The sequence below is a fragment of the Amblyomma maculatum genome, chromosome 4 (genome assembly GCF_055883805.1).
Source record: "Amblyomma maculatum isolate TAMU_Amacu chromosome 4, ASM5588380v1, whole genome shotgun sequence".
Classification (NCBI taxonomy): Eukaryota; Metazoa; Arthropoda; class Arachnida; order Ixodida; family Ixodidae; genus Amblyomma; species Amblyomma maculatum.
Window position 1 is genome coordinate 18544523 of NC_139347.1, and position 27111 is coordinate 18571633.

At 47.4% G+C, this 27111-nt stretch overlaps 1 protein-coding gene across 1 annotated transcript in view; it reads left to right on the forward strand.

The window, feature by feature from the left end:
* oys (lysophospholipid acyltransferase 6) overlaps positions 1-27111 on the forward strand; it is a 60647-nt gene that overhangs the window by 28887 nt on the left and 4649 nt on the right. The window contains exons 6-12 of the mRNA XM_084600830.1: positions 4629-4767; positions 5294-5335; positions 5542-5632; positions 6125-6226; positions 13729-13832; positions 16840-17037; positions 19502-19653. Coding sequence (XP_084456956.1) covers positions 4629-4767; positions 5294-5335; positions 5542-5632; positions 6125-6226; positions 13729-13832; positions 16840-17037; positions 19502-19653 — 828 coding nt within the window. The remainder of the gene's footprint in view (positions 1-4628; positions 4768-5293; positions 5336-5541; positions 5633-6124; positions 6227-13728; positions 13833-16839; positions 17038-19501; positions 19654-27111) is intronic.

The window sequence follows — 27111 nt, forward strand, 5'->3', positions numbered from 1 at the left end:
ACAAGCGCGCCTCGATGGTGTTTGGGTGTGCCTGACTCGCGACCAAAGAAAGGGTCACATGCTTCGTTACCGTAAATGTCATTGCTCATGTAACGTGACGTCAAGACCCTCGTGAAAAATGTGAGTGTACCGCTATGTTAAAACAACGCTAGAAATACGGACAGATAGAAAGAGAAACACACAATGCGCTGAACTGACAACTGAGGTTCTATTCATGAAGCATGTCTTTATATACACAAAGAGTGGTAGAAAGTGGACATCCAGTTCCGTCGCGTGACATAAAACATCTCCCTTCCAAAAAAGCCCCTCCTTCGCAGGAAGAATCAGGGAAGTGCTGCTTACCCATATTCCCCAATACTTCAGTAATAGTACTTCCCTAATACTTCATGCGAAATAAAGAGCTTTTTTTTTAGAAGGGAGAGGGTGACGTTTTATGTCAGGCGACAGAACTGGCTGTCGACTTTCTATCACTCTCTGTGTATATAAAGACGCTTCATGAATAAAACCTGTTGTCAGTTCAGCGCATTGTGTGTTTGTCTTTTTATCTGTCCGTGTTTTAGCGCTGTTTCAACATAATGTCCGACCAACTCGCCCAACAAGCCACTTTGAGAATGTACCGGCATGCCGGACGCCGGCGGATTTTCGCCTCAAGGTGATCTCTAACGGTATCGTATCAAAAACATGTCCAGCTATTCCTTCGAGACACTGCAAAACATTTCCTTTTGATATAAAATATATGTATTGCAGTGTGGTAACCTTCGTCATCATAGCCACTGACATGCATCGCGTGCTGGGCGCACTCGAGGACGAAGAAGTTGGTCGTTGTCTTTGTGATTCGCTACGCCTGACGCTCCGCAATGAGTTCATCCTGAGCAGCTGAATCCATCTGCGTCGACTGAATGAACGCACCCCTACAATATATTATATATATATATATATATATATATATATATATATATATATATATATATATATATATATATATATATATATAAAGGAAAGGAAAGGAGCCAACAGTCGGCAAGGCCAAGGAAAGCATTGGATCACATAAATTAGTAATGCAATCTGTTTAGGGGAAATATCATCATCATCATCATCATCAGCCTGATTATACCCACTGCAGGGCAAAGGCCTCTTCCATATTTCTCCACTTAACCCGGTTCTGTGCTAGCTGCATCCACTTGACTCCTGCGAACTTCTTAATCTCATCCGCCCACCTAACTTTCTGCCGCCCCCTGCTACGCTTTCCTTCCCTTGGAATCCAGTTTGTTACCCTCAGCGACCATCGGTTATCCTCTCTTCGCACTACATGTCCTGCCCATGTCCATTTCTTCTTCTTAATTTCTACTAGAATGTCGGTAACTTGAGTTATTTCTCTGACTCACTCTGCACGCTTTCTATCTCTTAATGTTACCCCTACCATTTTTCGTTCCATAGCCCTCTGGGTTGTCCTCAACTTAAGTAGAACTCTCTTGGTTAGCATCCACGTTTCAGCCCCATAGGTAGAAGAAAAAACTATATATATATATATATATATATATATATATATATATATATATATATATATATATATATATATATATATATATATATATATATATATATATATATATATATATATTGTTTTTTCTTCTACCTATGGGGCTGAAACGTGGATATATATATATATATATATATTGGACAGTTCTAGAGAGCTTGGCGGCTAGTTTCCGATGAAGGCGTTGTCCGCGATCTAGGATCTCATGTGCGCCTCGCATGCGCTCGCACCTTACACGAGCCCTTTATCATGCGCGTGTGCCTATTTCGCGAATTTTTTCATTGTGCGCATTCTTCACATGACATAATAAGCACATCAATTAAACTAAATGTGCATCTGGATGACAGGCGATATTAGTAAATGTGGAATTGTAACATGCAAGGAAAAGGAGACACCAAAGCTTCGAAACATTGCGGATGCCGTCGACGAAAAAAAATTTCGCTGACATGCATCAAGCGCATAAAATATTTCGAAATAAGGTGTCTAAAGGACATAAATGTTTTTCTACAATTATGTTTCCAGCTTCATTACGAAATCCTTCAACGGAAAAAAAGAAAAAAAAAAAGCCCACGTGGTAATGGGCGCAACAGCCTTTAGTGTTTGAAGACAGTCATTCAGCACGCCAAGGAGGGCAGTAAAAGGCCTGGTGAACATTAACGGAGGAGATGGAAGACTAGAACACAGGCTGGAATCACTCCATTCAAGAAGTATTCGTATAGGAGCCTGACGGCGACCCTCCTGCATTTGAAGGTATAGATTGTTTGCGGAATGTGACATTCGTTCACATTGCCGAAGTTGTCGGGCGAGAAGCGCGATTCGGTGGGCCAATCGTTTAGGCTGAGCTCTCTCTACATTTCGCATTTTGTAATTAATCCGATAATTTCTTCAGTGTGTGTACTTCGGGGGGAGAGTGCTTAGCGCTGTGAAAATTGAAAGGGGAGTTGCACGCTGTAAGGAACCAATCGTGTTGACGCTTGTTGTGGTTGGATGTTATTTAAATGTTGGCTGGAGTTCGAGACTATAAATAAGCCCGGAAACCCAGCCCGCTTTTCTGTGCAAGGTTTAGATTTGTATGCGTCTTCGTCTGGGCCGAGGAGGAAATATTTCTCTGTTAGCTAGTTCGAATTCCTTTTGTCTTCTTGCTTAATAAGCCGTAAATGTTGGAAGTATTCTGTGCATAAAACTTAGCTACCTTGTCGCCTCCCGTAGTCAAAAGTCTTTCTGCTAGGCCGTCTCCGACGGGGGAATTCTGGTGCAAGAAGCCTCCAAGGCATCTTATTGTCTCGGGTGGCGCAACCCTGGTGCAAGATAAATAGCGTCCATCTAGAAATGAACTAAAATAATAAGACGTCGTTAATACGAAGTTGTAGTGGCAACAGGACGTTAGAAAACGTGGGCCATTGCTGGTTGCAGTCGCGTTTGGTTAGGTTCGTGTTAGTTCTGCCCAGACAAAAAAAAAATGCCTTCGTTCTATATACAACACGATGTGCTGATACTAGCGATAAAGGCCGAGGAAAGGGGATGGGATAGAGGTCAGGAGTTTCGTTTAAATTTCTTTTTGTGCGTAAGGGGGCCTTTTTTTTTTTTTGTACTGTGAGAAAAACCCGGACATGTAAGGGTTCCGCCCATTACGTGCTCTCTTTAAGGGCCCTTAATATCTCTCTTCCTCCCAGTGTTTGCCTTGTTTTTCCTCAATTCTGTTGACGTGCCGCTTAGTATTTGTGATGGCGACCCGCCCTCCGTTTATTTTAGGTAGATCGATTGGCGGAGACTCGTATAGGCTGTTGACCGCTGCTACAGACCGTCGGCCCACTGTTTTTGGAGAGAGCAGTGTGCGCGGCGGTGGTTCAATCAACTGCACTTACGCGCCGCGCTCTGCCAACTGGTAGCCCTCGCCTGCTAATGGCAGCCTCGGTCTTCTAACTGGTCGCCCTGGTCCGCAAACGCTCAGCCGCTCACTAGAAGCGACACAGTTGTGAATGACAAGGAACGACTCTTGATTTATTGAGGGCGGGGCGCAATGCCACGATCGTTTCACCGTCGGTTCTACTTGGGCCTGTGTGTCCTTCCTGAAAAGTTTCTCGGCTTTCTGCAGATTTGACAGAGTTTGAAGTACTTTAATGAGGTATTGGCGTGCGGCCTGACCGTAAATGGCGCCCTGCTTTAGGGGTACGTGCGCAAAGGTGCAGACTGGACTAACTACTATAGCGTAAAGCTCTGTAACTTTCGAATTAAGAACAGTTGTTACTCGTTCCGATGATTGAAAAAAAAAAAAAGAGAAAATGTTGCGTTTGAAATGTGCACTCCGCATCATGCCTATGCAGTGCTTTTGATTTCCGTTTGGCTCTGTATGCTCTCTTTTGCTGTTGCTTTGAATTGCTGTGCGTCTCCTTCGAAGCCACTTTGACGACTTCACTCAGCACCCCAATTTACAAAGTCACTCCTCACACGCCTGCTACCCTAACTAGTACAGTCACGAACTAGTATAACCCATAACTAAAACACTAACTGCTAACTATACTTCGTCTCACAAGCTGTTTGAAGCACAGGATAAGGCAATGGCGCCCTGGCTCATTCACAATTACGCCTGCTATATAATAGGCAATTGTGCTCCTGCGCGCCTCTCGCCCCTGTTCACTCTAATAGATAATTGCGCTTCTACTGTCGCCCCCGCCAGCTCGGGAAGCGAAAGGCGCGCAGGAGCACAATTACCTATTGATCCTGAATGGGCCACAGCGCCCCTGCCTTTCGCAGTGCTGCAAACAGCTTGTGGGACGTAGTATTGGGCCAACTCCAACTTTGGCATTTCGTGCTACTTACCAGTACTAACTAGTGCAGTCACTAACTAGTACCGGTACCAGCTAGAGTATTATCGCGTCTCCTTCACATGTCTGCACACTTCGATTTTTATCACTCTATTTCTCATATTTGAAAACATATATTCCAGAACCATATATCGCACGCACGCTCACGCTCGCGATGGGTGCGTTTTTTTTTCTCGTCATTATGGCGCTACATGATAACGCATTATGTGCTGTGTGGACACATTTTTTAATCTTATTTTGTCGGCATTCGCCTGCGCTTTTCGTAGCCGGCTCCCGAGCCCGCTGGAGTTTTACAGCTACATCCTCCACTACCAGACACTGATGTGCGGACCGCTGGTATTCTTCAACGACTACCTGGACTTCATCCGGGGAAGGCAGTTCCTGAGGCACAGCGTTCGTACAGGCGTACGTATACACGTGGTTTTCCCGTGAAATAAATCCAGACGAATGCTCTGTCCTTGTGTTGCGAACTCTTCCGCCGCGGTCAGAGAAGTCCAGTTATGCGGGCATTTGTGGTCACGTGGCCTGTCAAGCGCAGTGTTAAACAGGAAAGGCAGTTGCAAATGGTAGTCTTTTTGCAGTGTTTTGGCAAGGGGAAGCCGTCGCTTTCGATACACGGGCGTTTAAGGAGTCGTTATACTATAGAAGGTTGCTGGCTCAGGCGCAGTTCTACCGGTGTGTGTAAGCATGGTTGAGTGACACTGTGCCAAAATGGTGCATAGCTCTCCTGAGATACGGACGCTTATTTTCACTTTTCTGAATTATTAGGTGAAATTAGGTGGGAGGATGAAAATTAAGACTTTGCTGGCATAGGACAGGGTTAATTTAGCTTGGAAATTAGAGACCTTTGTCGTGCGGTGGGTGAAGTCAGCATGATGATGATAGCGATGAATTACCGTGCTCATGTGGAATTTATCTTCTGTCGCTCCAGTTACGAGGGAATCCCACACATATTACAGAGCCGTCACCAAACGTAAGTGGACTGATGCATTATCTTGCATGTTTCTTACACAAGTGGTAGGCGTTTGCCATTCTGCAGCGCATCTCTCTTACCTGTTCGCATTCTGCAAGTCTTTTTGTGTTATTCTCGTATTCTCTTCGAAGCCAGTGTACCCTTTTCTCTCGAGTGTACGAACTAAATATTCTGACCTCATTCCTGAAACCTTGCTCTTTTTGCAGTGGGTGACAGTTCAGAACTTATTCGTCAGTTTTCTGTGTGCCCTCAGCATTGTCTACCTGCTGTCTGCCTGCCCCGTCGAGTACATAGCTCGTAAGTGAAAGAAATTTGTCGCTTCGGCTCAGCTGCACTTGTTCCAGCTCAATAAGCTTGCTGTGTTGATACCGTTTAATCGCATGCTGTTTGGCTGTCCCAGGTGGTGAGGCGCATGAAGAATACATACATTTTGGACTTCTTGGATGTGCTTCGGGCTCATTATCTTAATCGATGACAATGTGTCGTAATGCGAAACTTAACATTCTGCGAGAGTACCGCGGGCCCACGTAATTCTGTTCCACGCTCCCTGAAATGTCTACGCGAAACGTCGCATATAACTGCCAGAAGATTATAATTGGTAACAACCTCCGTAAGCTGTACCCTGAAATCCTGAGCTTTGAGTACTAAATTTACTAAATTTACCTAGTATTTACTTGCTGCCATTCAGAATGAACATATACTGGAAACGTTATGATAGCTAAACCTGATTAGCTTGAGGGGCAATTGTGCAGTAGTGAATTTTTGCACGCTTTTATTTTATTTTTTCAGAGGATGAATTTCTATACAAGCGAAGCAGGTTGTCTCAAATGCTGTACATCATCTGGGTCACCTCGCTACACCGGCATCGGTACTACCACGCCTGGATTCTAGGTACACAGGTGATTTCTCGCGAACCCTTATTCAAGCCCAACTTTCATTGCATGCTGTATTGGATCGACATCTTTTGATAGTAACTGAGCTGAGTTGGCACAACGTTTTTGGTTGTACTGCGTGTGTTTGAACTAGGAACTTTGCATAGTTTACGTGCATATTTTGGGTAAAACTAGATTCATAAAATGGTTTCCGACTGTCGAATGCAAAAGCGTGGCAGGGAAATTTCTTGCCTCTTTTTGCGGTAGATGAAACACATGGCACACCTAAAGTTTTAGAGGCAGTTCAGCGCGAAATACGTGGCTCCGTGCTCGCGCTGTTATTTTAAGTCGAATCATGAGGGGTGTAGACGAACTGTAGAAAACCAGCCGAGCCCAGCCGAGCGCGCAAACTACTACACCAGGCCAGGCTCGTGAAAACGATTTCGCAATTCTCCTTGTCTGTCATAAGTATGCAACAGGACGCTGAGGGAAAGGATGAGAACGACAGTAGGAAAAAATAAAGAGTAAAATGAACAGAAATAAAAAAAAAATACTGCTCTCGAGTATAGGTTTTTTTTAGAGCAAGGGATGTGTTTCAAAATCCGCGCATGCAAAATTTGAAATAAATCAAGGGCAATAAATCTCCCTTTACACAGACGCGTGGCGCCCTCTAGCGGGGCTGATACAAACTGCACAGCATTCTTTGATTGATTGATTGATTGATTGATTGATTGATTTTATTCAGCCGTCTCAGAACTATGTGCAAACGCTTTTCGGACAAACGCCAGAGGGTAGTTGATGTCCGATTGTCAAGAAGTATTCAATATGCACGATGTGCAGTAAAAGTTTACACTAAATTGAAATAATAAGAACGGAATGGCCGCACTTGTCACGAGCCAAGGTTACATAAAATAAATGTAAATACATCAATATACACTCATGTTGCAAATATGACACTTGTGTAGTAAACTGTGTCAATCGCACTGCTAAAGAAATTGCAGTTTAGGTAAAGAACCCTTCACGGAAAGCATAAAAATCGATGTAAATACATATAAATGCATGCTGGAATAATGACTTGTGTAGAGCACCCTGTGAATGGTACTGCGGAAGAATCTACTTTTGCGAGGGAGCAGCAAATGAGGCGCAGAACGCTTTAGAAATGGCAAAAGCATAAGGAAAACGACATACAGCGACATAATCGTCAGCAGTAAGCAAAATGCTTTTGCATTACTGGAGCTGCCGAATGTTTCGCTTCACAGCGATATCTATTATTGCTGGTTCAGGTCAACAGATTCAGCGTCATACGCAGGGTCTCTTGCCTTCACTGCGGTGGCATTAGAGCGCATATTATCGCGAAAAAACATGAAACCGTGTGAAGCATTCATGAAGAGGGAAAGTAGAAGAGGGCGGGAGGCACGGTTGGCGAAAGGTAAGCCGCAGACCGCGATCTCCAATCAGAGTCGACAGGAGGGGAGAGTGCCAAGCGGGCACGGTGTGTAAGTGCACGTTAAAGATCGAACCCGACCACCGGCGGCTGCGTTTCGATAGAGGCGAAACGAAGAGGTGTCCGTGTGCTGTGCGATGTCAGCGCACGTTAAAGGTCCCCAGGTGGTCGAAATTCGAAGCCCTTCACTACGGCTGTGGCCTCCGCGATGACGCGCGGCGTTGCGGCGCGCCGCCGGAGCCGATCCCGGGGGCCACGCTAAGGCTCCTCTTTCTCTCCACTTTATTCCCACCTTACTCCCTTCCCTCCCTTCCCCTCCCTTCGCTTCCACAGAAACAAATGTGACAGGTACTGCGCCTTAATTTCCCTTCTTGTGAACCAATTATTATTATTATTATTATTATTATTATTATTATTATTATTATTATTATTATTATTATTATTATTATTATTATTATTACTTTGATGCGTTCAACGGAACACTTGTTGTGTTCGACAAGGAGCGCGCGGTGTACTGTATGCAGCAGAAACGCTCAGGCTTTCGCATTTCTCCATTGCAGATTCTGCAGTGCTCTCAGTAATTTTTTTTCTTGAAAATCCGAAATCACGCGGTGCAATTTGAAGCGAGAATCTGTGGTTGTAAATAGTAAGACTAGACCCGATGTCACACGAAATAATTAAACAGCGATAGTTAAAAAAGACGCTGTGGTAGATAGGCACTGTGGGCCAGCCGAAACGAGCACCTGCGCTGCTCTCGAGATCGAAGAAAACTTCGCATGAAGCCCCATGGTCTAGTCCTTGCAAAAATTAACGGTGGGTTTAGCTTTGGTTTAGCCTGGCAAAGTCTTGTTATGCTGTTCGTTGAGCGTTTATTTGGTATCTGCGAGGCTAAACCTACTTTCTGATTGCGCAGCTGTCCGGGCACGTTCGACACACGACAGCGGTCTTCACGGTTTCCTCATCCCAGTCTGGAAACGCTAACGCAATCGTTGACCACATGAGGGGTCCTGCTTGTGCCACAGTCGGTCACCTACTCCGCAGACACTGCAGACACTTCCAAATGGGCTGTGTGTGATGTGTTGATGAAACTGCATGACGAGTGGCGGCTATGAACTCAATAAGTCTGATGGCATTGCTGGTCCTGCGTACAATTTCCCGATTAGTTGCTTGCTCGTCATACGACTATCGCAGGGAACTTCGTTGCTCTTCATACCGGTCTCAGATGTTGGGGCAGCGCCGACCGATTTAGCCGACCTGCCCTAATTCACGACATCTGGGGCAAATAAAGTTGTTTCAATCTCTCTCTCTCTTTCGACACGGCGCCGCTTCGTGAGACATTCTTCCCGCTCCTCGGTGTCTCGGCTGCTCTCTTCGCCCGCTCCCGATCACGACCTTTCTGAATATTCTCCTGGTGAATTGCAATTGGCATCCGGATCATCAAACGATTCTAAGCGTCGGCTGTATTTCGTACAGCGACACACGTCTTCAGCACCGGACTCCATGACTGTGACTTCTAGGCATCTCCGCAGCTGCAGTTTATGAACGCGCGACGTCATGGCCTAGCACGTGAACACCATATCGACTTATTCCTAGGCGCGCCGGCTCTCCTTCCATCATGTATGCAGTGCAGGATGGCGTGATGTCATGCCATGTCGCATAAACGCCGCCTTTTGGCTCCTCAGCCAGCCCAGAGTCGATCACGTGACCAGATCTTGGCTGACCTTGACGTGGCCTTGATGTCTCCAGCTTGACTTTTGACCTATGCAATGGTTTGACCATTGATCTGACCATTGACCATCCATTTTTTTCTCCAAACATAACATTCACTGGTTCTCCAAACATAAACTGAAGGTTTGACCTTGGCTGAACCTTGAAGGTCATGAGCAGCGCGCGCCGAAGAAAGCCAGATACCTCTAGTAGTGAAGCTACCGCTTCAAAATGGCGGCACACGCTTCCCACATCCATGCCATCTCTCCGTTGTCTGCTAGCTGTCCGAGCGCAGCCAGCGGATAATCGCCCTGGCGAACCTGGTTGTCGGATATTGCACCCGGAGCCTGATATTGCACCCGTTTCGGTGGATGGCTGTTGCGATGCGCGTCTTTCTCTCTCTTTTTTCCTTTCTTCTCTATTTTCTTTTCTGTCCGCACGAGGCAGCGGAGGTGGCTTTTTGGAGTTAAGGTGCCGGACAGGTCGAACTTTCCTGATACACGGCGCAGAGGAAGGGGTGGCTGCTCCTGGCCCTATGGAGCTGGGAATGGTTGTAGGCCGTCATTGCACCTGCCATCGCATCGGTTGTGGACGACGGCTGTTGTGACGCGCGTCTTTCTCTCTCTCTTCCATTTCTTTCTTTCTTCTCTCTATTTTACTTTCTGTCGCGAGGCAGCGGAGGTGGCTCAGCTACAGAGCCAGTAGCAGGCCCGTGCATTTTCTTTTCCTTCTTCCTACAGTCGCAGCAACAACACGGCGCAGTAAGCTTTCGCTCCAGAAAGGAGACGCTCGCCTGGTTACCTATAACGAAATTACTCTCCACAACAGGGAACAACGACTGCAGTATCCGCCCCCACACCAGTCACTCAACTCGAACAGGTGACCTGGCGCCAGCTCCAGTACCGTACCTTTCTATCTCCAGCACACCTTGCCCATATCCACCCCGGCCTTTTCTCCCCTGTATGCACCCTCTGTGGGGCACCCAAAGCAGACTTTCATCACATCCTCTACACTTGCTCTGAGCTCCAGCCACCCCACAATTTGCAACAGACAGAGCGATGGGAGATCGCGGTGTCCAGCTCGGACCCAGCTGCACGAGCTGCTGGGCTCTAAGAGTCGCCGAGAGCCACAAGATCCCGGCCACCCTACGCGATATCGAGCAGACCCATCAATATAAACAATAATAAGGCTCAAGAATCAATAAACGTTCTTACCACCACCACCAGGCCGCCGCCTCGCAGTTCTCTTTCTAGCGGCCTATGCTTCGGTTAGGTGGGGAGCGATGGAAGGACGAAGCGAGTGCGCTGGCTCGTCTTTGCCGAGAATGTCTCCTCGGGCCGTACGTCGAAAGCGGCAAGCTGAGTCTGACCATGTTGCGGATATCGCGCGGGTTGCTAATGGGTTGAAACGGAGACGACATACAGTTCGCGCCAAGCGGGAGGCTCAAACGGGTGAAGAACGAGCATAACCAAGTATAACAAAGCTTTCGCTTGCATAACCGGGCATAGCCTCGCTAAGCCGTAGTCGTTTTTATTATACTTTATTAATAGCTGCGTATTGTTGTTCCGCTTATTTCTGTATTGCCAAATTCCTGTGGGATCTCTAAAAGCGACGCAAATTAATGTGCTCGCTCGAAGCTTCATGCTTCGGGCGGCAGTGGTTCACGGAATAAGTCTTTCTTTTCTGTAGTTGTTATCAACACCATTGACCAGATATAGTTCCCACTCAGTTTCTTTGTTTTCTCTAGCGGGTTAATAACCTTTGTTGCCTAGCTCACTTATAATAGCTGTTGAGGTGGTCACTATACAGTAGCGCCGGAGGCGAACTGAACTATTAACTTCAAGCTATGCTTTCTTCATAGGAGGAGATTTTTTGCAAAATTCTATGAAAAGGATAACTGGCCAGCAGTTTAAAGTTCGTTTTAAGCAAATCACGTCCCCATGGCACCTGTGCGCCTCGGGTACGAAGGCAAAATATTGAAGGAACCGCAGCGAGAATACGACAGAAGAATTGATGGACTTACTGCTTTTCATCAATTGAGGGACTTGATGATTTTCAGCCACTATTTTTTTTATTATTATTTAGCAAAAAAACACACATCAGACAAAAGAAAGGAATGCACAGGCCGAAACACGGGCTGTTTGTGTTCCTTTCTTCTGTCTGGTATGTGTTAATTTTGCGCTCAATGATGTGAATATAGTGGAGAATACGATGACATGGATATTTCAGAGCACTATAAGCTTTCGCACACTGTTTCGCGCCTTGACCCCGTCGCGGTGGTGCAGTGTTTAAGGCGCTCAACTGCTGTACCCAAGGGTGCGGGATCGAATCCCTGACGTGGCGGCCGGTTTTTCCATGAATGCGAAAAGCGAGGTGCCCGTATGCTGTGCAATGTCAGTGCACGTTAGAGAACCCCAGGTGGTCGAAATCTCCAGAGCTCTCCACTATTTCATGTCATAGCCTGAGTCGCTTTCGAACGTTAAACCCCATAAACTGAACTAAACTGTTTCGCGTCTTCCGAGCCCGTGCCTCTTATGCTCGCTCCCACACTTTGGTCAGCGTCACTGGCCCGATGAAGCACCTGTTCTCGCCCGCCTGATCTTGTGCTCCCGTATCTCCGGGCTTATCGCACCGCTCGCATCACGCGCTTGGTTGTATGCATACATGCTGGCGTGACATCGCGCCTTGAATCACGATACCTTCTAGTGCCTTCTGCTATCGTGGGCTTCATTACAAACGCAAAACAAATCGAGCGAAAAGCTGCCAGCTGATGACGCATGCACGTCCCGTCCCGCTGCCTGTTTTGGCGCTTGCACAACTCCCTGATAGCATCGTTTCGCTGCTATAATGAAACCTTCTGCTGTGAAGTCTGTTTTGTGCTTCGGTTCGTTCCTTAAAGGCCGAAGAGGAGTTGCGATGTGGAGGGCGATGGATGTTCCTATCTTGGTGGCTTTTTTTTTTTTTTTTTTTACAAAAAAGGGGGTAGAAAGTTTAGAGCCGAGGGCATTTGCTTCTGAGCCTCGCCAGTGGGACTCGTAATGTGTTCCCAGTGCTCAGTATCTCTTGACGGTAAAAGTATTTGCCGTGCCCTCTCGAATGAGAAGGACTTCTATGAATGTTAATTGAGTGCCCCTACACGGCTTAGAAGCAGGCCCCCTAGACTCTGATCTTTTGACAAACGCTGTACTAGGCGCTCCCATTCGTTCCCGTATTTATATTAGGCTAACATTTGAGTTAACGCGAAATTCCTTACTGTTTGCCGTACAGCGCAGACGAGGAGGGTCATGCTCAGTTGCCTTGTCTACTGTTCCTTGAAAGATGCCGAGGAAGGCAGCGAACCTTAGCTTGCGGCGGCAACTTCGCCGACTGCATGTAGTTCCATGGGGTCTGGTAAACATTGTGAATTTCTTTCACCAAACGCCGCCGCCGTCCGTTCTAACCCACGAAACGCTGAAATCGCATCACATATGAGTCACTGACCCGCACAGCGTCGCGCTCCCTTGAGATTAGACGAATGCGACAAACCTCCCACATCAGATTGTGTTGTATGTGCCGGTACTGCTCGTTTATCCGTCTCCTCCGTGCAGCTAACTAAAACTACGGATCTTGAAAAAGCGTCCCTTATTCAATGGTATTGCAAAGGTGGAATGGGCAAGTAGATGATTTCTTTTTCCCGAAGACGGAGGCATGCATAGTATCGGTGACTAAAAATCGGGTTACTTTGTGCGAAGTAAAGAAATAACCCTCGTCACATGTGAGGGTAAAATTTAGTGTAGCATTCAAATGAGTACCTAGAGAAGCAGTGTAGTTATGTCCTTGAGGCAGCAACCGGAGAACAAAGCTCCGAGAAGTATCAAAGCTGATGATTCATGAAGCTGAAGCTGATGAAGTATCAAAACATGATGCTTCGTATTCATTTTGTACGCATACCGTATAACCGCTTGGTCGCTTCACCTATTGATGACATAACTCGTGATGACGCCTCTGACGACGCTCGTGTGATGGCATCAATCGTTTCACGTGAAAGAGGATGTCTCTCACAATGCGCTTTGAACATTATGGAGGGTGTAAAAATTACTCGTAAGGGTCCTACCAAGCGCAGCGATACGGCTACAAAGGAAAGCTGTGCGACTTCTATGGGCACTTATAATTGAAGATAAATTCGTTCTGGTCCGGGGCACGAACCCGGGACCACCGCTCCGCCAGGGTTGTCGCTCTGCCATGTGAACGAGCTAAGTGAGGCGGCTTTCATGTGTTGGGGCGAGGGTATTTTTATCAGTCTCGAAGTGGGAATGGTGTGTGGGCATTGGATCCAGTCTCGAACGGCTGATGCTGTAATAGGAATACTATCTCTTTTTCGATGTGCACAGGTGAAGCCATTTGTAATGCTGCCGGCTTCGGTTTCAACGGCTACACGAGCGATGGCAAGGCACGCTGGAACCTTATCAGCAATGTGGACATCGTTACCATCGAGGTATGTGTAGTCTGAATCTTGTGTAGTGGCCTGGCCAGTGCTTTGTTATTCGTTTTTATTTATATTTTGTCATCATCATTATCACTATTATCGTCATCACCATCATCATCAGCCGGACTACAACCACTGCACGGTGAAGGCCTCTCCCCATATTCCACCAATTAATCCGGTCCTGTGCTAGCTACATCCACTTGGCCCCTGCGAACCTCTTAGTCTCATCCGCACACCTTTCTGCCGCCCCCTGCTACGCTTTCCTTCCCTTGGAATACTATTGGTTACCCTAAGCGACCATCGGTTATCCTCTCTTCGCACTGCATGTCCTACCCTTGCCCATTCAGTCTTGATTTTCACTAGAATATCATTAACTCGAGTTATTTATCTAACCCACTCTGCGCGCTTCCTATCTCTTAACGTTGCACTTACCATTTTTCGTTTCATAGTCCTTTGCGTTGTCCTCAACTTAAGTAGAACCCTTTTCGTTAGCCTCTCCGTTTCAGCCCATAGGTGAGTACAGGTACGGAGCAACTGTTACTTTCGTTTGAGCGATACCGGTAAGCTGCTGGTCATAATCTGCGAGTGCTTGCCAAATGCGTTCCATCCCAATCTTATTCTCTTATTTCCCTTTCATGGTCTGGATCTGCGGTTACTACCTGTCCTCAGTAGACATATTCATCTACCACTTCCAGTGCTTCGATACCTATCATGAACTGCTGTTCATTCCCGTGGCTGTTTAATCATTCTTTGCAGTTCATTACCTGGGCCACTTAGCGAGGGAATGTCGTCAGGGAATCGCGGATTACTGAGGTATTCTCCATCAACCCGTATCCCTAACTGCTCCCATTCCAAGTCTCTGAATACTTCCTCTAAGCAAGCTGCGAATAGTACTGAGGAGATCGTGACACCTTACCTAACACCTTTCTTTGTGGTAATTTTGTTACTGTTGTATGCAAAACTATGGTTGCTGTGCAGCCACTAAATATATTTTCCAGTACTTTCATATACGGCTCGTTTACACCCTGATTTCCCAATGCCTGCATGACTGCCCAGGTTTCTACTAAGTCAAACGCTTTTTCGTAATTAATGAATGCTATGTACGTATAACACCTTATATGTAACAGATAGTAAGCTGATTGGTCTAATTTTTCAAGTCCTTACCGTCCCTTTTCTTATGAATTAAGATAATGTTAGCGTTCTTTCTTGATTCAGGTACCATCGATGACACCAGGCATTGCGTATACAGGATGGCCAGTTTTCCCAGCACGATATCTCCCCCATCCTTCAACAAATCCGTAGTTACCTGAATATCTATTCTGTAGCGAGATCCTCAATTTTTCTGCCCTCCCTCTCAGGGAGGGCCACATAATGGGCTTTTGCCGCGCGAGGCGGACTTATTGTTGTCCGATGGCGGAACGGATCACTGTACCATCCTCGCAACTATTTGGGCCGTGACCCCTTTTACCAAGCATTTCACCCCAGAAAAGCCGGGCATCAGGCCGAGGGTAAGCTTGTACCCATTGGAAACCGGTAGGTACCCGGCGGCACCAGTGATCGAACCTTTCGTTGGTGGACTTCTTGTTTACTAATCTGTTTCGTTCCCTCTTCAGATCTATAGACTATTTCGAGACCTTACCATTCTGTGGTACTGCATCGCACTTTCCCGATTACCTCTACATCCTGCAATGCCGGGGTTGGAGCACAGTATGAAGTCAATTTCATTTTTAGTCTCCCCGTTGGGGCTTTTTCCGCTTGCTGAAGTAGTTATTCGTGATTTCCAAGTTACTGCGCTCTGCAAGCTCAAATAGTAACTCTCCGCTGCTATTCCTAGAACCAATGCCATAGTCACCCACTGCGTGGTCTCCAGCCTGCTTTTTCCCTACCTTGGCAATGAAGTCAGCCATTAGTTAAGTGTACTGCGTCTTTACTTTCCCCATTGCCAATTCTACATCTGCGTAGAAGATTTCGACTGCCTGGTCATCATGATTACACGTAGGCGCGTAGGTCTATTCAATATTCAGTTTATACTGCTTATTGGGCTTAATTGCGATGCCTGCCACCTTCTCAATAATGCTAGAGTTCCTGTATATTTCCAGCTATATCCTTATTGAAAACGAACCCTACTCCTCGTTCTCGTCTCTCCGGTATACCTCGATAACATAATACATGTCCACCCTTCAGTATAATATATGCCTAGTTAGTTGGCCCTAACCTCACTTATCCCTACTGCATCCCATTTCATACCCTCTAATTCTGTAACAGTACTGCTAAATTGGCCTCGCTAGCCTCACTAGCTGGGGACCGGGGGTTAGAGTATTCATAGGAGGTAGTGGTCAATTACTACACCAGGTTTGCTAAATCCTGTTCTGGTGAAGGAATGCGTTCCCGGAGATGTTCACCGGATAGGTCGCACCACACACCTGTTTATGCAATTCCATCGCCACGCCGATATTTTTTCATTTCTTTTTATCCAACGGGAAATTGCGCGACACCGGGATTCGAGCCATGGTCCTCTTGCACGCGAGACGAATCTTGTACCTCTACGCCACCGCTGGCTTAAAAACTGGGGGTGTTTGTTCCCTTACATACCTCCGTGTGAGATAGGTAAAAGAATAAAACTCCGTTTTTATCTCTCGCCTTGAGTCTGCCTCTCGGGCAGAAACATATCGTCCGAAATGTGGCGCCCAACACGGCGCCCGACACGCGCCACCTTAATCTTTCTTTCGGTATGGCAAATGCACTCGGAACTCAGCAATCGCCGTCGAATTAATATGGATTGCTGATATATCATTGATGTATCGGGTATTTACGCCAGGGGTGTCTAATCTCTTGAGACATTTTCACAGCATTATTCTTTATTTTTTGTCAGGAAGTTTGTGCCGGTTTCGTTTATATACATTTAATTTTCTTCCACATAATACTTCCGGCGCTGCTTAGCTCGCATTGGCTCCTGTTGCCCTTTGGATCTGTCCAGCCTGCGTGACAATGCGAACCTCTGCCTTTCCTTGCGCAGACTTCTACCAGTCTACGCGAGCTGCTCATAGCATGGAATAAGTCGACGCAGACGTGGCTGCGCACCGTTTCGTACGAGCGAGTTCGCCGTCACCGCACCGAGCTGACTTTCGTGCTGTCGGCCATGTGGCACGGCTTCTACCCGGGCTACTACATCACCTTCGTCACCGGCATCTTCTTCACGAAGGGCGCTCGCGCGGTGAGTCCTCGTCTCGATTTGTTGTCGGCGAATCCAGCTTCGGGACTGACCATGCCGGATATTGCGAGGACCCGCATTACCCGACAGTTTTTCGAAACTGTGGCTGTATACGCTGCAGAGGCATATTATTTTATATATTTTTTTTTGTAGCCTCACCATAATATATGTCATTGCGTTCGCCGCCGTCAGGTCCGAACCTTAGTGCAGTGAAGGACACGCCAGGACTTAGCGCGGTAAGGGAAAACGACTTACTAATTATAGTAATCAGCGGCGACATTAATTTTCCATCAACGCCACTGACTGTTTATATGCAATTGTAGAAGTTGACGCTGAATCTCTTGTCGAAAATGTCATCAACGCTGTCGTTAAAGCTACCTAGCCACTGGCGTAGTTCGTGCACAGTGATTCGCGCTGTTGCAGCGGTAATTTTTTCTTTTTCTCGCTTCGTCGGCATCACTGTTATTTGAGCTACTGCATGCATGCGCTCGACAACCGAATGGTGGTGTGTGAACCGCTTGAGGGGGATTCGCGTTAACTTGCGGGCGGCGTATCACGTGACACCGCATAAAGGATCTGTGGCAACGTACACGAACGAAGAGCAGGGATCTCGTCACTCTGCCGCTGGATAGATGCGTCCCAAAGAAAGAAATAAGCAAGCTTCGGCTTTTGGCAAACTAATTTCTGTGACGGTGCTGTTTTGTGCAACCGTGGTGTCGAGAGTTTGCCTGCTGTGTTGTTGTCTGTTCTTATTAGAGGTGCGTTGTGGTGTTCGGAGGAAGAAAAGTGAAACTCTCGAGGCAGGTGCTGACTTTCACTGATGATACTATAGCTTAGCCGAATAGACATGCAAAGCGCAAGCGCGCAATTAAGCGCATTTCCCATAAGAATTAAGCCTACTGCGCTAAGGTTTGGCTTAGTCTGCAGCACACTACACCTTTGTGTTTGGTCCAGCCTACGTCAAGTTAAGGATGCGCATTCTCATTTAGCGGCGGTTGCCGTGCTGCAATAGTTACAGGCGCGTTTCGAGACAGGCTTGCTTGCTATGCAACCGTACTTGGAGCTCTAAAGGCCCCGCTCCATGGGGCGCATGACTGGCGCGCCTACGCGCACGAACGTATACTGGAGTCGCGGTCTGCGCATGCGTGAGGCGCCAAGCGCGAGCTGGGGCGCGCGCTGGCGCCGGAAGAGGCTCGCCGGTTTTTGGCAGGCTACGCACCAATCAGAATATGCATGCAGTTCTCGCGACTTCCGCAACTGCCTTCCGCGCCGTCTCTGCGATCTCTGTTTGCTTTTTGACATCTATGCTGCGGTACGTAGATATGCGCGCACAGTTGATCGACACAGTAGCACCCGCGTGAGAGACGCCGCAAAGGGATGCGTACTTTTTTCAGTATTGTAGGGGCGTGCACTGGGCGCGTAGGTGCCTGGCTCGTGCGCCCCAAGGAGCGAGGCCTTTAAGTAACTTAACGGCTGGTCTCATGGAGTGAAAGATATTGCATCCATACCTGGAGCCCCCTCCGCCATCCGGCATCCCGATCGCCACGGGGGGCTCACTGCTGCGGTTAGTCCCATTTCATCCGTTCTCGGATTAGAGTGCGAGCATGTCGTATATCGGGGCGCGAGACAGTGGGTCGATATTCGCGTCGTTCAACGAGAAAGGGTTCGCATCCATGCTGTGAGCGAATGACAATAATATTTCGGTCGCCCAGGCTATGGAGATGCCATATAGTGGAGGGCTGAGCACCAGCCGGTGATCTTTGGCAATCGGTGATCTTTGGCACACATGAGCCTTCCGCATTTCGCTTCCGCCGCTGCGCGGCCGGTTTCGAACTTTAGCTTAATCTTGATGTTGGTACTCATGTATAGCACTCACGAGTACTATGACCAATACTCTCGCCATGGAGAAACATGGGGAGCGGGCGTCAACACAGGGCGTCGCTCGAGCAAATTTTCGCTTTCTTATTTTTCCAATGCAGTAACTACTTACGTAGGCGGTATTATATTGCCGCCTTCGTGTGTCTTCTGAATTTTTTGTTACCAGCAAGAATTGATTATCTGCCTCTTACTTGAGCGCGGTCGTGTTGCCAGATCGTAAGGTGGGCTGGCCTCGTCAATATCCTCTCATGTTGTCTGCGACCTTCCAGTCCTGCCTTTGAGTGGCCGTCTAAATACTGAAGTATGGGGACGACGTCATAAATGAGAAGGGGGGGGGGGGGTGTTGTGTTTTTCCGGCGAACCCAGCTTCTAATTCTTGTGTAAACTGCCAACTGGCTTCATTAGCGCAAATGTATGTGTGTGTGTGTGTGTGTGTGTGTGTGTGTGTGTGTGTGTGTGTGTGTGTGTGTGTGTGTGTGTGTGTGTGTGTGTGTGTGTGTGTGTGTGTGTGTGTGTGTGCGTGTGCGTGCGTGCGTGCGTGCGTGCGTGCGTGCGTGCGTGCTTATGACGGCGGTCAATTCTTTTTCAGGTGCGCCGTAGTGTGCGGCCCTTTTTTCAAGGCAGCCGTCGGTCCCGCAAGCTGTACGACCTGCTTACGTGTCTGGCGACGCGTGTTGCTGTAGCTTATATGGTGTTCCCTTTCCTGCTGCTCGAATTCCAGGCCAGCATCAAGATCTATCGGTCAGTATATCGACCTTATGCATTGATTTACGACAGCGGGGCTCCGAAAACCAGGCGACGAATTTAGTGCGTGTTTACTGGTACAGGCATGCCTAACGGTGGCGGTTGTTGAATAGGAACTACTCTCTAAGTGAATTTCACTCGAGAGAACAATGAAACTCAGACCAAACACTATTATTGAGGACATATGCATAGTCGACTTTATCGAGGTGGTACCGATGTGATGAAACCTTTGCACAGTGATAAATGAGCACTATGCATTGATCACTAACGCCCATGGTATGTTCACTGCAGGATGAGAGCCTTCTTTGGTTCCCTCTGGCTGATGTGGTTATCTGTCCCTTGACTCGGGCGTTTTGATCGTTTATTTACGATTCCGCAAATGAATCCAGCCATGACATTACATGAGGAGTGGGCATGAACTTGGTTTGAGTATTGCTAAGGGGGAAGACAGGGATCACGGTGTTCTTTGGGTGCAGTCCTCAAGCGGGAAAAATCGCTGATGTCATTTGTGCGTCCCGGGATCTCACTGCAATCGCTGGCAGTATGAACAAAGTTTACAAGCTATCAATGGGATACATGTGGTGTATACATGTAAAGGCTAATTTTGTACAGCATGCTATACATGACTTTATTATCGGCATGTATTGGACGGCATCAGTCTTTTTCTTCTCTTCACTTTTTATTTATCGTTTTAAAGGAGACTACAAATAACAGGATACTTACGACAGAATGGCGCAATTTACGGAGTGTAATTACGAAACAAAGTAAACATATGTTGAGAGCCAATATTTCCTCCTTATTTTCCTCTTTTCCTTAGAGGGCAACTCCGACGATTTACGACCGTTCTGAGTTAATGATTGATTTATATCGCTGAATGTTTGGTCATCGCAGTATCCGATTAGATTTTTTACAATACGCAAGCAATTATTTTAAATAAAATAAGCAACAACAACAAAAAAAAACGTGAATCAAAATTCAAACTCCCGCGCGGGGCCCGGAGAGCACTTTTTGCGTGACATCACATGACGACGATATGAACGGGCAGCCGCGCCGCTCCGCACTCACCCGCTGCCGTTTTGGCGAGATGTGCGAACGTCAATCGCTGTCACGTACGGCACCATGTGAAATGTATTATATGTCGTTTAGTTGCCCTCGATGTCATCTGGCGGGGACAGCCAGAACTATAGTCATTGAAATGCAATTAAAAAAAAAAAAGAACGAGCAATATTTGGCATGCATGGCCAATGAGGGCAGAACGAGTGAGCGATCTTGATTTCGGCCAAATTATTGCCGTATGAAGCATCGATTCCCTAGAAATTTTAAGCAGTTTTCAAATTACCGTTGACTTCTTACATGCCATACGTAACCAACCTACTGATCACCACTATCCATTACGAGGCTCAGCGGCAGTGTTAGCGTTAATTGTTTGCGGAAGGGTTGCGCCGAGTCCGGATGCAAAATTTTAAAGCGCACGGGATGGCCATGCAGTTTCAACGTGTACTTCGCGCACTAAAGCAAGTTTCAAGCGCAACAAATCATATAGGCATTGCCTATGGAGGTATTCACTAACGCGCAGTGCATTGTGGGTAATTGTGGCGTAGTCGGCCATTTTTGTGTCCACCGAAAAAACAGGGCGAACGTAAGGTATCAAGTGCTGTCCTGCAGTGGCATCCGCAGCTATGGTTTACTGAGCTGTCGTGCACAGTGCAAGCCGTGCACAGTGCAAGCAATGGAAGTTGAACAGCTGCGCGAAAGCCCTCGCCTTTTTTTTAAGGTTCCGAAAATACACATACGAACGACTCCGTCCGAACAAACAACTCACCAGGATGCGACGTCACGTATAGCTGGCACGGCTTAACCGCCCAAGTGTCACGGAAGATGTGAAATTTATGTCAAAAAATGGATTGGGCTGGAATCTTCCGGATGTTCCCTGGCAGCCAGCTGTTGCCACGATCCGTTCACGACTGCTCTTTCCGCACTCGCAAGCCATATTCCAGGTAAAAGAGCAACATCGTGTTTTGCGGCAATCCAAGCCTTCAAAACAGGGCTCGAAAAACTCTGCCGTACCTGCCTCATTCGATCAGAAAAGTCGGATGTTCGCATCGTCTGTGTCGGCTACGAAGCAATATTCGGTGAAGGAACGGGCGTGCAGAGCTGTTTTGCGGAAGGTTTGAAGAGAGTTATAAACTTATTTATAAATAATAACAAGCGAAACTTAGTTTGCCCAAAACTGCACTGTATTTGAAGAGTTTGGTTGCAAAAGAATCATTTCGAGCCCGCAACGAACGAGGTGACGCCAAGGGGGCCATCGCTGTGGCTGCGGTTTCCTTTGCTTCATGGCCATCACAGACAATGCAAACATCCGACTTCTTCTCGAATGACCCCACGAATCGAATGAGGCAAGTACACCAAGCAAGTTTGGTATAAAAATATTGACTACGAAGTATAATTTCTGTGCTACATTTAGGCTACAAGGACTCAGCGGTTTAGCTGGGATAAGCATTTTAAGGCACGCATGTAATTACGCAAAGCGCGAGTTCTTCTGCTTCAACCTCGGCTCTTTAACCAGCCGCTTGTAACGTAGTTGTGTCCTTCTAGTGGTTTGTAGCCTCTCAGTTGGTTTCTTGTGACGAAGCTCGTCCGTAGCACAATGAGCTCATGAATGTCGAACATATTTATGCGCGGCCACAGGTCGACGCTTACTGCAGATGCGCATCGACTGCAAACGGGTCGGTGCCACATTTATGTTTTTATATACCGGTCTGCCGATAATTCGAACTGTCACTCATGATGCCGATTTAGTTTTCATTACATCAGTGCTGGCATGAGGTCGAGCGGCAGAGAAAACGGACACATACGAGCAGCTAAGCTGCCGACCGTACTAGCCAGAGCAGGACGAAAAGATGGCGTCGGCTGCCAACTGACGTCAGGCAAGCGTCATGTTTGTAAGCAAAGGTGGTGCTACGATCGGCAGCGACATGGGGTGTAGGCAAAAACGCGGCGTGCCTACACTGCGCCAAGCGATGCTGCCTTCGAAATCGGCTCGCGCGTGTGACTATTCGGAAGCGTAAGCTTCGCTTGTGCATAGAAATAGCTTGGTTTATGCCTGGAGAGTAGTTCAGCACTTTATCAGCTGATTACTGCTGGAATTACCTGGTGAAGAGCGCTGCATTGGGTGGCCTCAACTGCGCGCGGCTACCTTGGGCGACTCTAGTGACTGATAAAAGTTAAATGAAAACGAGAAAGCGCAATGTATGAGAAAAACTAATAGTCAACCCTGTTCAGCTCCCGGGCCTATTGCTAGCGTATGCAAGGAGGACGACGTTATCAAAAACTGGAAGTGCGTTTTCATATGCCGACTCTTTTGATGGGCTTTCTGCTGCTCCAAGCACCGTCTCTTTAAAGAACAATGACCGGCAACTATAGTGAACTAGAAATGATACTTGTAGCTCATTGTACCGGCAACTTAAACCATAGAATTTCATTGAATAAGAAGAAATCAATATTTTAGTTGTTTGTAGCATTCGCCAAGTGCCCTGCCAATTTGTTTTATCCGGCTCGATAAAAAAGACGTTTGACGTGTTTCGTCGTACAGACGTAGCCAAGGTCATTCACAGGTGAATAGATACATGAAGGCCCATAAGGAGGCTCTAAATCTGTTCTGCTGAGCATTTTATTATATTTAGAAAATTCTTATTATTGCGAAGCAATACTACTTTAGCTACCACCTCAGCCCGTGCTATGCCGCGGCCGCATAGCCACGCTTGACCTTTCGCGTGACCTCGCTGCGTGATGTCATACCATCTGTGTAAAAACGGGGCCCCATCTCACGCCGTCGCCTTGCGCGCGGCATAGCCACGGCCGCGGCCTGACTCCCGCTCCTCTCACCAGGGGCGCTGCGCGCTATGTGACCTCATACCATCCGCTTAAAAACGGGGCCCCATCTCACGCCGTCACCTTGCGCGTGAACTATGCCAACTGCAACCAATGTCAACAACTCAGTGGGGAAGCAGTGTAGACTTAATCATGTACAGACCTTCTGACGAATATGTGATAAGCGATGTGCAGACCAAGAGTCATTTCTTCACAGATCACCGAAGCGTATTTATAGGTTTGAATAAAAGATGAAAACGAGTAACATGTGTGTGTCGTCATTCTTGTCTGTGCGTGTTTACCCATGCCAAACATAGCAGAAACATAGCACAGCCAAGAGTATCACCATAGCCATAATAGCATCAGCATCACCACAAGCGGTACAATAGCAGAACCTATCGTATTGCTTCGCAATTACCAGGCTTAACCAAGCTAAGCCACAGCCAATTTTTTTTAAAATTCGCGTCATCTTATTCTGCTTATTTTGCACCCATCATAGCCGATTCCACTTTGGAACATTAAACTCCATATACCATATATACCATACTTAAATATCCTGCTCAATCAGAGCTAGGTTGCATGTGGATATTTAATTCGTTCGTCAGGATCGTAATGACCTTCGAAAAGAAAATTCAAACATCTTAGCAATAACACTGCGTGACTTCGCCCGGATCCTGATGATGTTTATTCGCTTTCTAGGACCGGTGATGAAGAATCACTCGTTGAAACTTGCGGAAATAAAAGAGAAAATCTTCACAAATCCGGGCCTGTTTTGGCAATATCGCGCTGGAGTGACCGCTCAATTAAGGTGACTGCGGTTACTTTCAAAGCAGCGCTTGTGTCTTTTTCTGACGAACATATGTACGGACAGTACTGCAGGCGAATGGAACTCACAGCGCGGCTTCTCTGTGTTCGATTATCGCATCTAAACTTCTTATGACTTGGTAGTATATACAAAAGTGTACAAACTGCAGGTGTTTGTTATTGCGCTATTCGTCGTGCAGCCGAAAAGCAGTCACGACAATTAAGAGTTGCAAACGAACTGATCACGTTTCAGTGCAGAAGTGCAACGCACGTTAGCCTCGAAGGCAAATCCGTCGCCGAAGGGTCTACTTGCGCTCAATGCCGCTGCCCTTCGCTCTCATCTTTATCCGACCGCAAGGAACATTTGAAAACAGGTGGAATTTTCTTTTTGTGCCTTGTGGCGCAACGAACCGCACCACAGCTAGCAGTAATATCGGGAATTATGCCCGAAAACACAGCAAGTGCCGCGCATCCTATGCAGACGGCCTGGGCTTTTGCCTACACCACAAAAGTCACTGATGTCGCCAGCGCCGCCGCATCTCCACTGACGTCACGGGCTGACGCTTGCAACGTTACTAGAACAAACTATTTGTTCTAGTAACGTTGGACGCTTGTCTGAAGGTTTAGCTTCAGGATTGTATGTAATTAAAAATAGGCTGTAGACAGGTCGAATTAAGTAATGGAATAGATGATACAAATAGCAACATCGTTCCATATTGCTTCAGGTACTGCCTCCGCTCTTTTGAACAATGTCGGTAACTATATCGCGCAAGTGGTGCAATCACCTGAGTATAAAACTGCGAGACGCGTGCGAAAAACCGAAACTGGAATTAACATTGCGGCTTCCAAGAGTAGGTATTTTGAAACTCCCCGCTTTGAGGCTGGCACGCTTCGCCGACTCCGAGCAGACTCCCTTGATGGGGCTGGGGCAGGTGGGTCGCCGCTGGCGGGGGCTGGCCTGCCACCGAAGTTTTGTCTGTTGTAGGCCGTCATTGCACCCGCCACCGCTTCGGTGGTGGACGACGGCTGTTGTTGCGGCGCGCGTCTTTCTTTCCCTCTTCCTTTCCTTTTTTATTTTCTCTTCTGTCTGCACGAGGCAGCGGAGGTGGCTCAGCTACATAGCCAGTAGCAGGCCCGTGCATTTTCTTTTCCTTCTTCCTACAGCCACAACAACAACAACGCCGACTCCGCTGTGCGCTGAAACCACGGTGTAAGGCTGAAACCAAAAAGTGGGCCGCTGGAGCCCTATGAGAGTGTCCTCTCTTTAAATATAGAGTACGCGCCCGACGGTACAGCATGTAGCCCGTTTCGTCCTCGCAGGATCGTTAGCTCGGTGTAATATAAATGTTAAGCGGTACATCAAAATATGTCCGATCCCAGCCGCATCAAGAAAGGAGACGACAAATCCGCAACACTTGTCCCACTGAATACAGCGAGCTTACCGCAACGGTGCTGCCCGCGAGAGCTGCGGACAACGTCGCTCTCGCCATGCGCTGCGCCCTAGTCGTCGCTACGCCTAAACTATTTCACACCGAAGGCGCAGCGGACTGCGCATCGGAACTGATCAGCGCTATAGTACATGGTCTGTTCATGGAACAGCCTTATTGTCAACCTAACTGTCTCAGAAGAAAAGATAGATGTAATCTCGGCGACGCCTTAGCAGCGGAGCTACCGGATGATCCGATGAGCCGAGCGACATATCGGCAGCTGTGAGCTGCGAGCAGATATTCGCATGCATTGCAGTTATCCCCAGAGTCTCGTTACAGATCAGCGATCTTCAGCAAGTTTTCTTTTTTTCTTTTACATTAATTTATCCAATCGCGTATTATTTAAGAGATCAACAGATTTTAGCATGCTTTCTTTTTTTTTTTTTTTTTTCTGACGGTGGCTTGCAAACAATCCGCAGTGCCGGCGCCGGCGGACTGCGGGAGGCGGTTTAGCCTATGTCGTGTGCGGAAAGATCCTCGACACAACATCCGATTTCAGTCATCGCCTAGTACTCGCGAGGCCAAACTTTTGTATCAGAAGCATCCGGTATTGGTAGCAGGCCCGCGTGAAATGTTCCAAGCATACATGCGTTGTCAGGTGTAGGCCGGATCGCACGATTTTATTTGTTGCAAAGCATTTTTTTCTTTTTTTTTCTCGGGAAATCGGTGGCAAAACAGTGTTGTTTTTCGTAAAATAACTCATGCAGCCAACAACACAACACTATAGCTACCACCCATCGCAAAGTGTGAGATAAAACTACAAGACACGTGATTCCAAGATCTATGCTGTTTGTAAGCAAGCTGTCGCTGTCCCTGCGTCGTGCCAGGCTTGAGTAGCGCCGCCGTCGCCCAGCCCCGTGCCAGTAGCACCTCATAGGGTCGTACAGGCGACGCCACACCGTACAATCCTCGCCCAGTAGGTCTGTTGAATTGTCGTCGTCGTCTGCTCGAAAACCCTTACACGACTGTGACGCCATTAAGCACAACGTTGGCCGTAAAAATTTCCTGTTTGGCAGCGTGAGTCGCGGGTCTCGGAGCGCTATCTTTAAAATTACTTTGCTGGAAAACTAAAGCGTCCTCAACTGTTCTTTTTGTAACACGTAATGGCTGCGTTGAGAAGAACGTCTGGTGCAAATTTCGTTGATGTTTGTGAGCATCGAAAAATCGCCGGAGTTGGTTGACCTTTAAGCCTCATTTGTTTTTCTACCAGTCGTCACTTAGCTTTTTGAACTGATTGTGCTGGGCAGTTTAGCTGCCTGGGCAGTTTAACTGTTTGCGTCGCACGTGTTAT